This window comes from Diabrotica undecimpunctata, chromosome 1 (genome assembly GCF_040954645.1).
Source record: "Diabrotica undecimpunctata isolate CICGRU chromosome 1, icDiaUnde3, whole genome shotgun sequence".
Classification (NCBI taxonomy): domain Eukaryota; kingdom Metazoa; phylum Arthropoda; class Insecta; order Coleoptera; family Chrysomelidae; genus Diabrotica; species Diabrotica undecimpunctata.
The window spans coordinates 139,438,696-139,453,258 of NC_092803.1; the positions used below are offsets into that span (position 1 = coordinate 139,438,696).

The 14,563-nt window shown below is 31.5% G+C and overlaps 1 protein-coding gene across 1 annotated transcript in view; it reads right to left on the reverse strand.

The window, feature by feature from the left end:
- The window catches only part of LOC140432285 (probable peptidoglycan muropeptide transporter SLC46), a 46,273-nt gene extending 32,871 nt beyond the window's left edge, over positions 1-13,402 (reverse strand). The window contains exons 1-2 of the mRNA XM_072520102.1: positions 13,252-13,402; positions 2,123-2,380 (exon numbers count right to left, since the gene is read on the reverse strand). Of these exons, the coding sequence (XP_072376203.1) occupies positions 2,123-2,380; positions 13,252-13,321 (328 nt within the window). The 5' untranslated portion in view covers positions 13,322-13,402. The remainder of the gene's footprint in view (positions 1-2,122; positions 2,381-13,251) is intronic.
- Positions 13,403-14,563: the final 1,161 nt, after the last annotated feature.

The following is a 14,563-nucleotide window of genomic DNA, read 5'->3' on the forward strand; positions in this document are numbered from 1 at the left end:
CGACAAAAACAAATTTTTAAAGAAACAATAAGGCAAATTAAGGTCATGATAAAGTCATGTTGGACTTATTTGTAGGTGTTTATTATTATTTCAATGTAACTTAGTTTTATTTTGTGTTCATATTGTAAATATTTGGATTATTTAAAGTGGTGCGTTAATTTTGTCCAGGAGTTTATATATATATATATATATATATGTATATATATATATGTATATATATACATATATATATATATATATATATATATATATATATATATATATATATATATATATATATATATATATGTATATATATATACATACATATTTTACAAAACCTGTTTGTTCTTGATCTTGTACATTTTAGAATCTTGACAAAGGCAAGGGTTTCCTGCCGAAATGTTAATTTCTATGGAAAATAAAATCTAGTTCCACATGTAATATAATTTATTACATGTATGTATATTTATAGCAAAGGCACTAAAAAGAGAAATTTTTTTCGATAAACAAATTTTGTAAAAAAGTAACCAAACTATAAAACAATGTTCTTATTAAGATAAAACATACAGAAGGCATATTTTGGCAACTACAACAAAAACAAAAAGTAGGATTAAAAAAATTATTTTATTTGATCAACTTATTTTTTTCTTGAGTCATGTCCGTTATGTCATATCTATTTAAAAAAAAATACTTGTTTATGTACTTAATTATTACTACCAAAAAATGCCTAACTATATTGAAACAACTTACTTTATATTTAATTAGCATGCTTACTGATAATTTTTGATAAACTCAACACAAGAATCATAAATTTATCACTTATGCAGCTTACAAAACAAAAACCCTCCAGTTATACCAGTACCAATCTTTTGTAAATTTTTATATTCAAACCATGAAACATTCGCAGTCCCTAACTAATGTATGTCAATGCTCCTTTTAAAGTTTAAGTAAAAGCCAAAAAGACAAAACCTTAGGGATTAAAAGTTTGACTAAAAAACCTTTGTATCCACAACAAAATTTTAATGGTATGTGAATACATTATAAATTTGGCTACTCGTTGTCTATATTTAAGGACTTTCCTTAATAAATGAGTTTAATTACCTGATAAATGACCTGCATGCATATGTTAACAAAATAATCAAAATGGTTTAGACCTGTTTTACGATTATTTTTCTTTTGTTAGATTTGTATTTTAAACAAAACGGAGAATTGGAAACAAGATAGATTATTAGATATGTGTAAGTCTTATTTACAAATGGCTGTATAAATGGCTAACTTTTCCATCGAAGGAATCGCTTGATATTTTAGAAATAATTTAATACTTGTTAGATGTTTACTTTAGTCTAATACAAGTATTTCTTTCTTTTATCTTCTATTTTAGTTTTCGTGCAATTTTTATTCCATATTTCATAAAAATGTATGGCAGTCACTTTTTGTACCTATTTTTTCAGTGTTAAGATTTTAATTAAAACCTTCTTATAATATGAAATATTGTATTTCTTTTTAACTGTTTTTATAATTTTAACTATTTAAATAGTTTTTTTTGCGTATTTAGGAGAATTTCTTAAAAGTTTGATGACATAACCTAACCTAACCTTATTAGTCCGAGGGAAGCATCATAGACATTTAATGCAAATAGATTGGGCATTGAAATACAGTGTAGTTTCCACAATGCGACAAAGAAGACTGACGCAAAGCATTACCTGCCTCCTTTTGTTTAAGTGGGCCGGGCTTATCGACCACATGACCTTCCCGTTAGTTATTTAGGCCAAGTGGTCATAAAAAATTGCCCGTTGGAAAGAGATGCAGCGACTGCTGCAAGAAGAAATCTGTAACCATAAAACATTTTGGCATAGGTATAATATCCGCCATTTTTATTTTCTGTTTTACTTAACTTCACACTGCAATTTTTATCATTCTTCAGTTATATAATTAGATGCTTAAAGATAATAAAAAGGAGAGGGATGAGTGTATAAAAAGTAGCTGAGACAACATTTCCTTCTAAAATATCTGAAAAATATTCAAGATACCATCCAATACCCATGACATGGTGTGCTAAAGGTTTTACTTCACACAAGGACTTTGTTAAAATTTAAATTACCGAGCATTAAAATTTGGCTTAAACTATACAAATATTTACCTGAGATAGTTAATAACAAAAATGGCTTCCTTCCAAATTTGTCCGACCATGTGCCTACATACATGCAAACAAATACAGGAAATATATTGTTAATTGTATTGTGCACCATATTGATATAATTAACAGTTGGTTGTACTTTTGGTTCCAATTCTTTAGTAATATTGTTTACAGTATTTCCTAATAGAGCGCAATCGGATTCTGGATAATCTAGTATAGTGTAGCATGTTCTGTACATGAAGAGGTTGGTTGCAATAGAAGCTAAAAAATTGTTTAGTTTTAATAGTTATAATATATAAGTAATATATAAAAATAAATAAAACGGGAACAAATTATAGTTTACAGGCGCAACAAAACGTATTACCTAATAGTAACAATTTTTCAAAGTTATCAAAGCAATAATGATATACGCGGCAGAAACGCGATCTGACATAAAGACAACAAAAAGCAGTAGAAATGGCAGAAATGAAAATAGCGAAAAATTGATGATAAGACAACAAATAGGGTAGTAAAGACGACAAGAGACGGTTCCTCGATAGAAAGACCATCAGTAGAAAGACCACGAAACGATGGAACGAAAACTTACTGGAAGCACTTTGAAAAGTCATGTCTACTTAAAAAGAAGAAGAAGAAGAAAAATAATTCACAAAATATAAAAAACATAGAGCAATGTAAAGGTCAATGTTGAATATATCTCCAAAACAGAGTTTTAAATCAAATGTTTACTTGTTCCAGATTCTGAATTAAAGTTTTTGTAGCACTTGTGATGGGAAATCTGTTCGACATACCGCTAGCAATATTTTCCACATTTAGACTCAAATATAATTGAGCTGAATATAAAAATCGCCAAAACATTTAATCAGTGTTGTTTAAATTTTTTAAATGTTTACCTTCTCATCTTCTAAGGGCTAGAAAAAAACTGTCACTTTTTTAAAGTTACTTCTGGTCCAAAAAAAATTTTTCTTACCAACTTTTTCAATGTAATTAATATCTAAAATAGTCGTTTTAATTAATTAATTGTGGAAAACAATATTTACTGATATTTTCTTACAGTGATGCGTAGATTGGTACATTGTATTTAAATTTTATCTCTGATTTCTAAATCAAGTCCTTAGGAATCTAAATTTAAATATAATTATTTAATTTTTTTAAGAAAAATAATCTATTAGTATTTTAGTTAATCTGTCTATTTTGAATAATTTCTAATATTCTATATCTATTTTAAGTAAAATTATCTAATAAAGACATAAATTAATACAAAATGTGATGATTAATACAAAATGATTTTTCCTTGACCGTGGTGCCCGGTCGTGGAAATATATTTAAATCGTGATAAACTACAAAACATACATAAGAATATATTTTAGGCCCTTGTGTCAGAACGACCTATTCAGTTTATTGTCCTGTCCATTAGAGGTAATATGTTACACGGTTGCTCTTTCATGACCACATTCATAACTTGGAAACAAATTCTTACCTTGCTTGACTAAGATGTCAACATATCTCATCTATCCCGTATAGATATTATTTAAAACTTGAAGATTTCCTGTTCTGTATTTTAAATTACTTAATTTCAAACTGTTGGTATCTTGGTCCATTAGTGGTCTTCTTTATGCTGTCCTCTTTAGCAAAGTTATCAATTTTTTTGATACTGCTGCTCTAAACAGGTCATCTTAGCAACATTTAACTATAACTCCTTTTTAAGTCCTCTTTCTTATATTATTATCTGAATCGAGTTACAACGTTCATCACATATAATGTATTCAGAACTTCCTTGTCAGTCTTTTAAATGCCTCGATATTGATCATTTTTAGCAATGTTCCGTTAGCTCATAGTTCAAGTCTTCCAATATGTAAGTAACGTTTTTTTAACCTTTTATTTTTTATTTCATAGAATAGCACGAAAAGCTCGTAGAATCTCAGCAAATGTGTCTTTTATTTCATTGTTATATCTCCACTACAAGGGTACCTTTTTCATTTTGTTAGATGTATTTCTTTTTTATTCTATTCTAACCTTAAATTGTTTCGTATGGTTATTATTCATATTTTTTAAGCCCTTTTCTAACCTACATCTACTACTCGGACACCCATTTGTTCTAGATTTTCAACGCAGTCGGCTATTAGAACAGTGTCGTCTTCAAATTGTGTATTGTTTTTTTAAATCGCAATAAAAATAGATATTAGCCAATCTTTAGAAATAATTCAGATACCGAATATTGTGTTACATACGTCAATCAGTAACCCAATCTGATCCTCTTCTAATAATTTTATTATCTCTAATGGTACTTGACCATGGCCTGTCGTTCTTCCTTTGCCGTTTATCAGTCTAACACTTAGACCGCCATCGTTGTTACCTTTTTTAGTTCTTATTTCGGTCTTTTGTTACTATTTATGATTTTCTTTCTTTCGTTGTTTATATCGTTTTTTATAAAGATAAAATTTTAATCTGCTACTACTAACTGCTCTATCTCTTCTTACATTTCTTCGTAAGATTTCTTTTTTTGATTATCTTATTTGTGTTTCTTATTTTAATATATAATGGCGTTATATGCCATCACTTTTAAGAATTTTTGTATGTCACAATTGTATCTGTATTTGAATGAATTTGTAGAATGATTCCTTCCCCATTTTAGTGGTAAGTGCTGTTGTTACCGGAGTAATATATTTTTTGTTTTCTAATAATTTTTATGAAACAATAATCCAATTATTATTTTGCCTGTATTGGGCTATCTACTTTCCCTTATTCATAAGATAACACAAGGTGAAGTCTCTGCATTTCTCCAATTACATTATGCACTTTTACTGCTTCATATATTGACTTAACATTACATCTGCCGAATTTTATTTGTTTTTTTTGGGTCAAATAGTATGCGACACATTATGGCAAAAGTGTATTACTATTATTAACATTTTTTGTCATATGAATAGGACACATTGTTATTAAAATTAAGTAGGCGTATTCTCAATAGCATGCGAACTTATCGAAGTGGGCGAACATGTTATATTATAGGCCTACCTATTACCTTTCCAAGTGGAAGAACGAAGGAAGTGTTCCTTTCATGAGACAGAGGAACCACGCCCATACTGCAGGGTTATACCGGGTACACAGACGTGCCAAGAAATGCAGAAGCGGCCGTATACAGAAATATTTGGTGGTGAAGAAAATTTAAACATTTGTATTCTACTAGGAGAATAAACCTCTTTATTCTGGGCAGAAATGTTTGTAAGTCTGCATTGTGTAAGTGAAATTAACATACGGGGTTTTTCTAAGTGAAACGGATTAATATATGTAGAGATAGCTAAGCAATCATAAGCCTTAAGGAGGTCTCAAGAGTATTGTGGGAATACCGACAGACTGGAGGAGTTCCAGGTCTCTGGAGAACAAACGATAATTAAAGAGCTAATGCATTTGCCATAAGAGCATTAGCTAAAACATTCTTTGGTCAGAGACAGCCGTGGGTATAAGAATTTTTGGCATTTATTTCACATTTGGTTAATACACTTTTTTTACACAATTTGCTTACAACAATAATATACAACGTTGCTTATTATAAAGAATGTGACCTTTTTATGAAAGCTCATAATTATGAAAAACTAAAGCCTTTTTATATTGCTTGTTTATTAAAGCTTTTTTGAAGGTAGCCAATGTAGATAAGGTAGTAAATGGGCTTGGAACTGCTGGCATTGTGCCTCTAAACCCTGACATATTTTCCGATTTATGCAGTGAACGTGATTCTCATCCATTAAATAGTAAAATAACCGCAACTTTCCATTAAACATTTCAAGACACTACAGCAGAATTGCCATTGCAGGGTGAGATAATTGCATCATCCTATAAAATAGTTCAAAACCCCAATACACAATTACCTTTAACGAATGTTGCAAGGGCTCTATCTCCCAGTATTGCCGGACCATGGGGACAGAAACTTTTTCTAGCCAGTCAAAACAAAAATCCAAAGTGACAAACAAGAAACGATCCCAAATATTGACTTCGACGCTTATGAAGAGTGAATTGGAAAATCTGGCACTAAAAAGGTCATTAAAAATTAATCCTCCAAAGCACAAAAATCTACAAAAAGTAAAAACACCGAGTTATCCCACAAAAGAAAAGTTTTTGTTGACTTTTTAGATTCAGACGAGCAAGTGGAACCAGTTTGTGAGGATAAAGATGATGTTGAAGAATTTATGGAAGGGGTTACAAACAACAATATTGAGATCTCTCTCATATGTCGAGAATTCGGCAAAAATAGTGAAATTTGGTTCCTTTGTGTAAATTGTGGCAAATGGGCTCATGCACTGTGTAGTGGTGTTAATTGGCCTGAAAACTATATTTGTGAGTTTTGTGAATTTTTTTTTTTTTTTTTATTTACAAAATTGCTTCAACCACTAGGGGTTATTAGCATGGTACAATAAATTACATAAATGTTAATATGTTACACTATATTTTGTGAAGAAGTCTTGCATTTTGTAAAAAGTTTATAGTTTTGTCATTATTGAAGCCGTTTAAGCACTCTTTGGATGAAGTGGGTAATCCAGCTTGAAGTCGTTCTAGGGTGTACAAAGGGCAGTCCACTAGCACATGGTCCACTGAAGTTACACAATCACAACTGTAGCACATGGGAATTTGTTCTTTACTTAGAAGGTAATCGTGTGTTAACTTCGTATGGCCTATACGTAATCTAGAGATGCATACTTGGTCTCGTCGCTTGAATGGGAGTTTGTATACAGCTACCTCTTGCTTAATGTTTTTCATGGATGTCTCTGAATTGTTCCAGTGTAGTTGCCATTCCTCGCTTATTTTGTTTCTAAAATATTGCTTCAGGTCGCTATAAACGCATTTAGTGAATAATGTTGATTGTGGATTCTCTGCTGCTTCCCTGGCCAACTGATCAGCTTTTTCGTTTCCAGTTATACCACAGTGTGACGGAACCCAAAGGAATTTAACAAATCGGTCGTTTTCTTGACATCTCATTAGTTCTGACTTTATAAGCAATAGAATGGGGTGGTTTGTGTATAACTGTTTCATAGAGCTGAGAGCACTTAAAGAGTCAGTTATTATTAAAGGGTTTTGTATGTTTTTATTATTTACAAATGTTATTGCTTGCAAAATGGCAAGAAGTTCTGCGGAAAATATGGTTGATCGTAGGGCAAGTGAGGAGTAGTCTTGGTGTAAAGTTGTAAAAGAAGCCCCTACCCCATTGTCAGATTTAGACGCGTCTGTAAAAATGAGGCAGTTATGAGAGCAGTTCAATTTCTCTGCTGCTTTCTTTTTAAATATACTACGTGGTGTGTCATATTTGTTATTGATAGTAAGACTTGTATTACAAATAGGCAGCTGTATTCTCCAAGGAGGTTGATGATTAAGGTTAGTTACATTGTATATCTCAGGAAAATGTATGTTTAAACTATTTTGTAATTTTTGGATCCGGATATAAAACGGGGGACTTAATCTTTGTGAGGTGTTAAATGTCGAAGTGAATCTGTCAGCAAACGTGTTTTTGAATGTCGGTATATGTGGATTGGCTGACAATTTAGCAGCATACACAAGGCTGAGGTAGTTTCTTCTTAGTTGAAGGGACGGTTCACCTGATTCACAATATAAACTTTCAATTGGGCTAGTATGATGAGCTCCCAGTGCTATTCTTATTGCTGTATTGTGTATTGGGTCTAGTAATTTAAGTATTGATGCTTTGGCTGAATTATAAGCAACTGCGCCATAATCTAGTTTAGAACGGATTAGAGTTCTATAGACAGTTATGAGTGTTTGGAAATCAGCACCCCATTGCTTGTGAGATATGCTTTTCAATAAATTTAGACCATTTTGAGTTGTTTGTCGAAGATGAAAAATATGATCTTTCCAGATTAACCTCTGATCTAGTTTCATTCCTAGGAAGGTAGTTGATTCAACATAAGTAATAGGTAACGAGTATAAGGTGAGATTAGGTGGTAGTATAATGTTTTTTGGGCTCTTGCTAAAGAAAATTGCTTTTGTTTTGTTTGGAGATATCTGTAGACCACATCTGTCTGACCAATTTTCTAGTTGATTGATAGCGGCTTGTATATATCTGGTAAGTGTTAGAACATTTTTCCCTCGAGAAAATATGACGAGATCATCAGCATATAAGCGTGCTTTTACTAATGAACTAAAGGATTTAGAGATATCATTAATCGCAATAAGGAACAATACTACGCTTAGTGTAGATCCTTGTGGGATACCATTAATTTGTGTTGTTGGCTCTGAACAAACATTATCTACACGAACTTTAAACTCACGAAATATTAGAAAATTTTTTATAAACTTAAGAATGTTACCTTTGATTGACCATCTGGATAAGTTTTGTAATATGTCGGATCTCCAAATTGTATCATACGCATGGGTTATGTCAAAGAAAACTGCTAAACACTCTTGATTGCATCCAAATGCTTCGTGAATTTCGGATTCTATATCAACTAGATTATCTAAAGTAGACCTTGATTTCCTGAAACCACTTTGAATAGGGGTAAGAAGTTGTTTGTCTTCTAGATACCACAGTAGTCTATTGCTTACTATTTTTTCCAGAATTTTACATATCGAACATGTTAGCGAGATCGGTCGATAAGACTCCGGGTCTGATTTTCTTCTTCCCTGCTTAAGGATTGGAATAATAATTGACTGGTGCCAACTATCAGGAAACACATTTTTTGTCCAGATAAAATTGTAAATTTTTAGAAGGTATTGTTTACCTTCTTCGGGTAATGATTTTAAAAAGGCAACTGGAATGTTATCTGGTCCAGGACTGGTATCTTTTGTACAGTTTAATGAATATAGTAACTCGTCCATTGAGAGTTCGACGTTAAGAGGAGAATTTGTATGATCTTCTAAATCTATATAAGTGTTCTCTAAATTTTGTTTGTGTATTTTGGAATTTGTAGAGATAATGTCATTGCTGGAGTGTCTTTGATACGTATCAGCAAGTATAGCAGTTATTTGTTCTTTCGTCGAGCAAGTAAGATTGTTATGTTCTAGATAATGGATTGTATTGAAGGATTTTTTTCCATTCATTTTATTAATCATTTGCCAAACTTCGGAAATAGGAGTAGATGAATTTAAGGACGAGACATACGCTTTCCATGCTTCTTTTCTGCTTTTCTTCAATATATATCTACAGTAGGCTCGCTTTTGCTTAAATTCAAGTTGGTTTTGGAGTGTGGGGAATTTTTTAAATTTGTAAAAAGTTCTTTTTGACTCTCTGATTGCCATCTTACATTCCTGGTTCCACCAAGGGACTGGAGGATGTTTTTTTGGGAAATTTATAAAACCTACGGACAATTCTGCAGCTGTTGTTATAAGCTGAATAAAACTGGAAACTATAGAATTAATATTTGCACGGTCATCACTAGGAGGAGTTAGCTCTGATACAGATCGAGATATTAAAGAAGAATATAAAGACCAGTCGGCATTCTTTAGATGCCATTTATTAGACGGAGCGGAAGAGGGAGCTGTATTGTTATTCGTTATTAATATTGGGAAGTGGTCACTTCCATGTAGATGAGATGTGACTTGCCAAGACAGTCCAGGTTGTAAAACTGGGTCACATAAAGTTAAATCAATTGCTGAACCGCCACCTGTAGAGACATTAAATCTTGTAAAACTACCATCATTAAGTAAGTTGAGATTAAGGTTAGTTAAAATTTGTTCGATTTTACGCCCTAAACTATCGGATTTATTTGATCCCCATAGAACATGATGTGCATTGAAGTCACCTAAAATAATTCGTGGTTGAGGAATTTGATTAAAAAGGTCTAATAGTTCGCGAACTGAAGGATCAGTACCAGGAGGAATGTATATATTGCAGATGTTTATTTTTTGAGGTCCTTTCAAAGTTATTGCTGTAGCCTCTAATTGTGTATTTAAATCAATTATTTCTGAATCATATTGGTTATGTACATAAATAGCTGTCCCTCCACTAGCCTGGTTTGCATTAAGTCTATTTTTAATATATGGTGTGTAGTTTTTTAGTTTGTAAAATTTCTGCTGTTTAAAGTGTGTCTCTTGTAGACATATTATGGACGGTATGAATTTGGACATTAGTAATTTAAATTCTTCTAGACGGGTGTAAAACCCGTTCAGATTCCACTGAATTATGGAGTTGAATTTTTAATTAATAGGTGTATCACTGCAATCTGTAGAGGAATAGTCATCCTGTAGTTTACAAAGTTTCTTCCTTAGTCTTGTACATCGTGTTTTCAAGTATCTTTGTGATAGCACTGCGTGAAGTTTTTTTAGGAGATCAATTAACCCTTCGATATCTTCCGTGTATGTTTTAGCAATACTAAGCGGATCTGCAGCTCCATGGGTGTTTTCAAGTAAATCTATTATCTCTTCTTGACTTAAACAGCTACTGTTTGACTTGTTTTGGAAAAAATCAACTGTACAGTTAGTAAGATCTTCAGCTAAGTTATGGTGGGTTTGGACGTCTGTTTTTGTTCTTTTGTGTTTTTTATTGGGTTCTTTAAAAGGATTTCCACCCTCCGGTTCAGGAGAATTTGCTATATCAGAAGCATTTCTTTTAGGTGTTTGAGCTTCTGTTTCAGTTTCATTTATAGTTTTATTTATTTTACCAGGTTCAGAAGCATTATTTTTAGGTGTTTGTACTTTTGTTTGAGTTTCTATTTTAGTTTCATTTATTTTATCCGGTACCGTCTCCATTGTTTGGGAGTTATTGAAAGAGGTAGAGTTTTTTGGTGTGGGTGAAGTGGTGGTTTCAGTAGGTTGTGGATTACTGATTTGTTTGGTAAGTACGGGAGAATGTACTGTTGTTTGAGTTGTATTTTGTTGTGAACTAACAGTCTGGTCACATTGTGATTGAGAAATGTGTGTTGTATTGTCTTCGGTGGATTGATTATTATGATTTGGGCATCGAGATGCTAAATGATCAGTTTGTTTACAAATAAAGCACGTTTGTTTTTCTAGTGAGAGAAATATTCGATAGTTCGATTGATCATGGTGAATTAGTATTGAATCGGGGATATTTTCAAGATTTGTAGGGGCTATATAAGTAAAACGTCGAAAACTAATGATATGTCTAAAACTAGGATTTGATGTTCCGATTCGTAAAAAATCTATTGGTGTTATTTGATAGATTCCTATCTTTTTGAGTTCATTTTCTATTACGTTATGTGGTATAGAAGGGGATACATTAGAAATAATTAGTTTTTCATTTGGATTAATTAGTTTTCTAGCTTGGATACGATGTTGGTTTACAATTATTATCCCATTGTCTGTTTCCAAAAATTTTTGAACAATATTTTCCGAAGTGAAGTAGATGCATATACGATCATTAACAATTCTGGATATTGCAAGTATATTTTTGGGGTCAACTAAGTTGGCTACAGCATTCAGGTAATCCTCGATTTTTGAATTTGGAACTGTATTTACTACAATTGCTTGTTTTTTGGAAGGAAATATGTTGGTAGGTTCATTTAAAACTGTTGAATATAATTTTGGTGCAGTAGTATCATTTTTCGGGATTTCTTGTTGTGAAAAAACATTTGATGATGAAGCTTGATTCATGTTGATCTACGGAACCTGAGTACGGTCCTCGCACCAATACGAAATCATTGATAATAACTCGATGTAATTAAATAAACTAAATTACTTACAGTTAATGACCAAAAGTATCAACAATAAATAATTATTGTCAATAATTTACACTTTACTACACTTTTAGCTTTCAATGTTTTTAAACAAAACCACAAAAACTAGGTGCGATTAAGGTAATTAGGTGTTACTTCGTTGAACGCTCGAAGTCGAATCCAGTTTTGTGAATTTACGGTTGTAATTACCAATTAGTTGCATAAAATTACACATTTTTATACACTTTTTGTAATTTAATTTTGTATATGATATCAGGTCACCACAGTAGGGTAATACCCGCAACTTTCGTGTAATAACGTACTTGTAGTATTTTACGCCAAGTGTAAAAAAAATAGAATGCATATTGCAAATAATTTGTATTGTTATGATTTTTGATAGTACATTCATTGAATATTGCCAAACATACAAAGCAACTTTCGTACATAATATAATTTTTTTTGGAAAAAAAATTGGTTTCTGTATAAGTGTACAATTGACTCCTTTTCCCTAACAACAAATTTTTTTGTTTACAAGGGAATCATTCGTAGGCATAATATATATTTGGAACTGAAGGTACGTATTTGACATATAGTCCGTTCGCTTCGCTCAGGAACACTTTGATAGATTTATTGTAGATTTCTTTCATTAAAAAAAGGATAATAATCATGAATAATAAGAGTTTATATTCATTAATATAATGAACGTAGTTCGAAGCCAAACAGATACATACATATACTGCATGTAATTTTGTTTGTGTATTTTTTTGTTTAAATGTTGGCTATTAATACGTATGCTTCGTTGAATAGTAATTTTCATCCACTACTGCCCGTCGGTAAAAATTTAACCGATGTGGCCAAAATTAAATACTATATTTACTAGATAGTTGAGTTTGTTGTTAACGAACCGAGTATATTACTTTTGAAAGTAGAAATATGGTTCACAAGATAGAATAATATTTTACATAAGTATAATATGTAGACTCAGCAATAAAAGTATAGACTGGGAAAAAATAGGGAAGTCATTAACGTCATCAAAACAACAAACGTATTCTGCGCCCTTAATAAGGCACCCAAAAAATACAATTCAATTGAACAGATTGTTAATAGGAAAAAGTGATGTAACTGAAATATTTTTTTTCGTTTTTTAAGAGGAAAATGGATATCTTAAATACCTAGGGCAATTTTGTATTTACTAAATAGTACATCAAGAATTTATTTCTTGAGGTCAGATTGTAAAAGGTGTATGTGAATTGGTTGCCAAAAAATCCAAATGAATTATATAAAAACAGTTAATCTATTTCATGAAATAGTCTCATGCCAGAATAATTTAACAATAATTGTAAATCGGAATCGTAGAGAGAACAAAACTAGAAAAAAAATAAAGCCAAAACCAATATTTTTTAAAAGAAAATATATTGAAACAGCAGTTAAAGTGAATAGTAAGAAATTTGTTTACTCTTTAAGTCATATATAAACCTAATTAAAAATATAACAGTAAATAAATTACGTTCTTGTTACCTTGTAATATCATGGAGAAACTTAAAAAAAGTAAAGGTACTTCCACAGAAAAATATTTATACCACGCCATTGCTGCCGTTGATTTTCAGATCTCTTTACACAAACTTCTTAACTATCGAAGTCTACTGAATTTCCATCTACTTATAGGTTCGAGAAGTAATCAAAAACCTCTAATTTTAAAAATTATCAATGTAGATTTGATAATATTGTTTAAATATTTCGATTAGTCTTAAACTCTTGCATATTTTATGAAAGAATGTAATTCCTAAGATTTTGATTATTATAGTATTGATAACCATCTTCTATTATTATGATAATTAGATATGATACTTATTTTAAATAAAATTATATTTTAATGAATAAATACAAAGATAGAAAGACTTTCTTGACTCTATATTAATAAAGAGGGGCAATGACTTGGACAAAAGTCCATATATCTTCTACGCCTCAATGTTACAAATCTAAATCTGATGAGAGGTAAAGTTCGTAGGGAAAATATTAGTCGCGAGTTTTACTTGGAATCAGCAGATACAATGAATAATATTTTTAATTAAACGATGATGATTTTAATGACAACTAGAGTCGTAAAAAAAATTGGGTTTAAAACCTGACATATTATATTAAATTTATAAAATAGTGGTTAAACTAACAATTATATATAAATTAGTGATATGGTGGCCACAGATGTAGCAAAAAAGTGTCATCTGCAAAAAGTAAGTTGCAAAAATGTGTTTGCTTGGATACATAGGTAGTCTGAGAGTAGTTATGGAGACTCTACTGGATCTTTCTTCTCTGCACATTGCTATATAACAGGGAGGTGAGACTGCACACTACAATAGAGCCTGAACAACGTAATAGTCAGATAACAACAGAGTAACATTACAAATGAAATTGGGGGTACCAAATAGATGATTACTTACCATATAGTCCTTAGATTTAGGCCTATAGTGCGCATCTGCTCACTGGAAACATAAAGGAGAACATAACCTAGGCTTCAGGGATATAACTCTCACATAGACGTGTCTCATTCTGCAAAAGGGTTAAGTAGAGGAAATGTTTCAATATATTTTCTTTCAGTACTAGTGAAAATGTAAAAATTGATATTCTGTTAGGAAAATATACCTATTTATACCAGCAAGAGGCTTAGGCAATTTTGCATTGTAGTTTTGCATTTCTGTTATTGTGCTTGCCACGTTGGTCTACATGCATAAAACCGTCTACTCTTTTCTCCAAGCTTGTCGAAATTGCACGCTTGCTAATTCCTAATGTAGACATGTTTTTCAAACTCTTACTCGGGACCCATTATGATCCA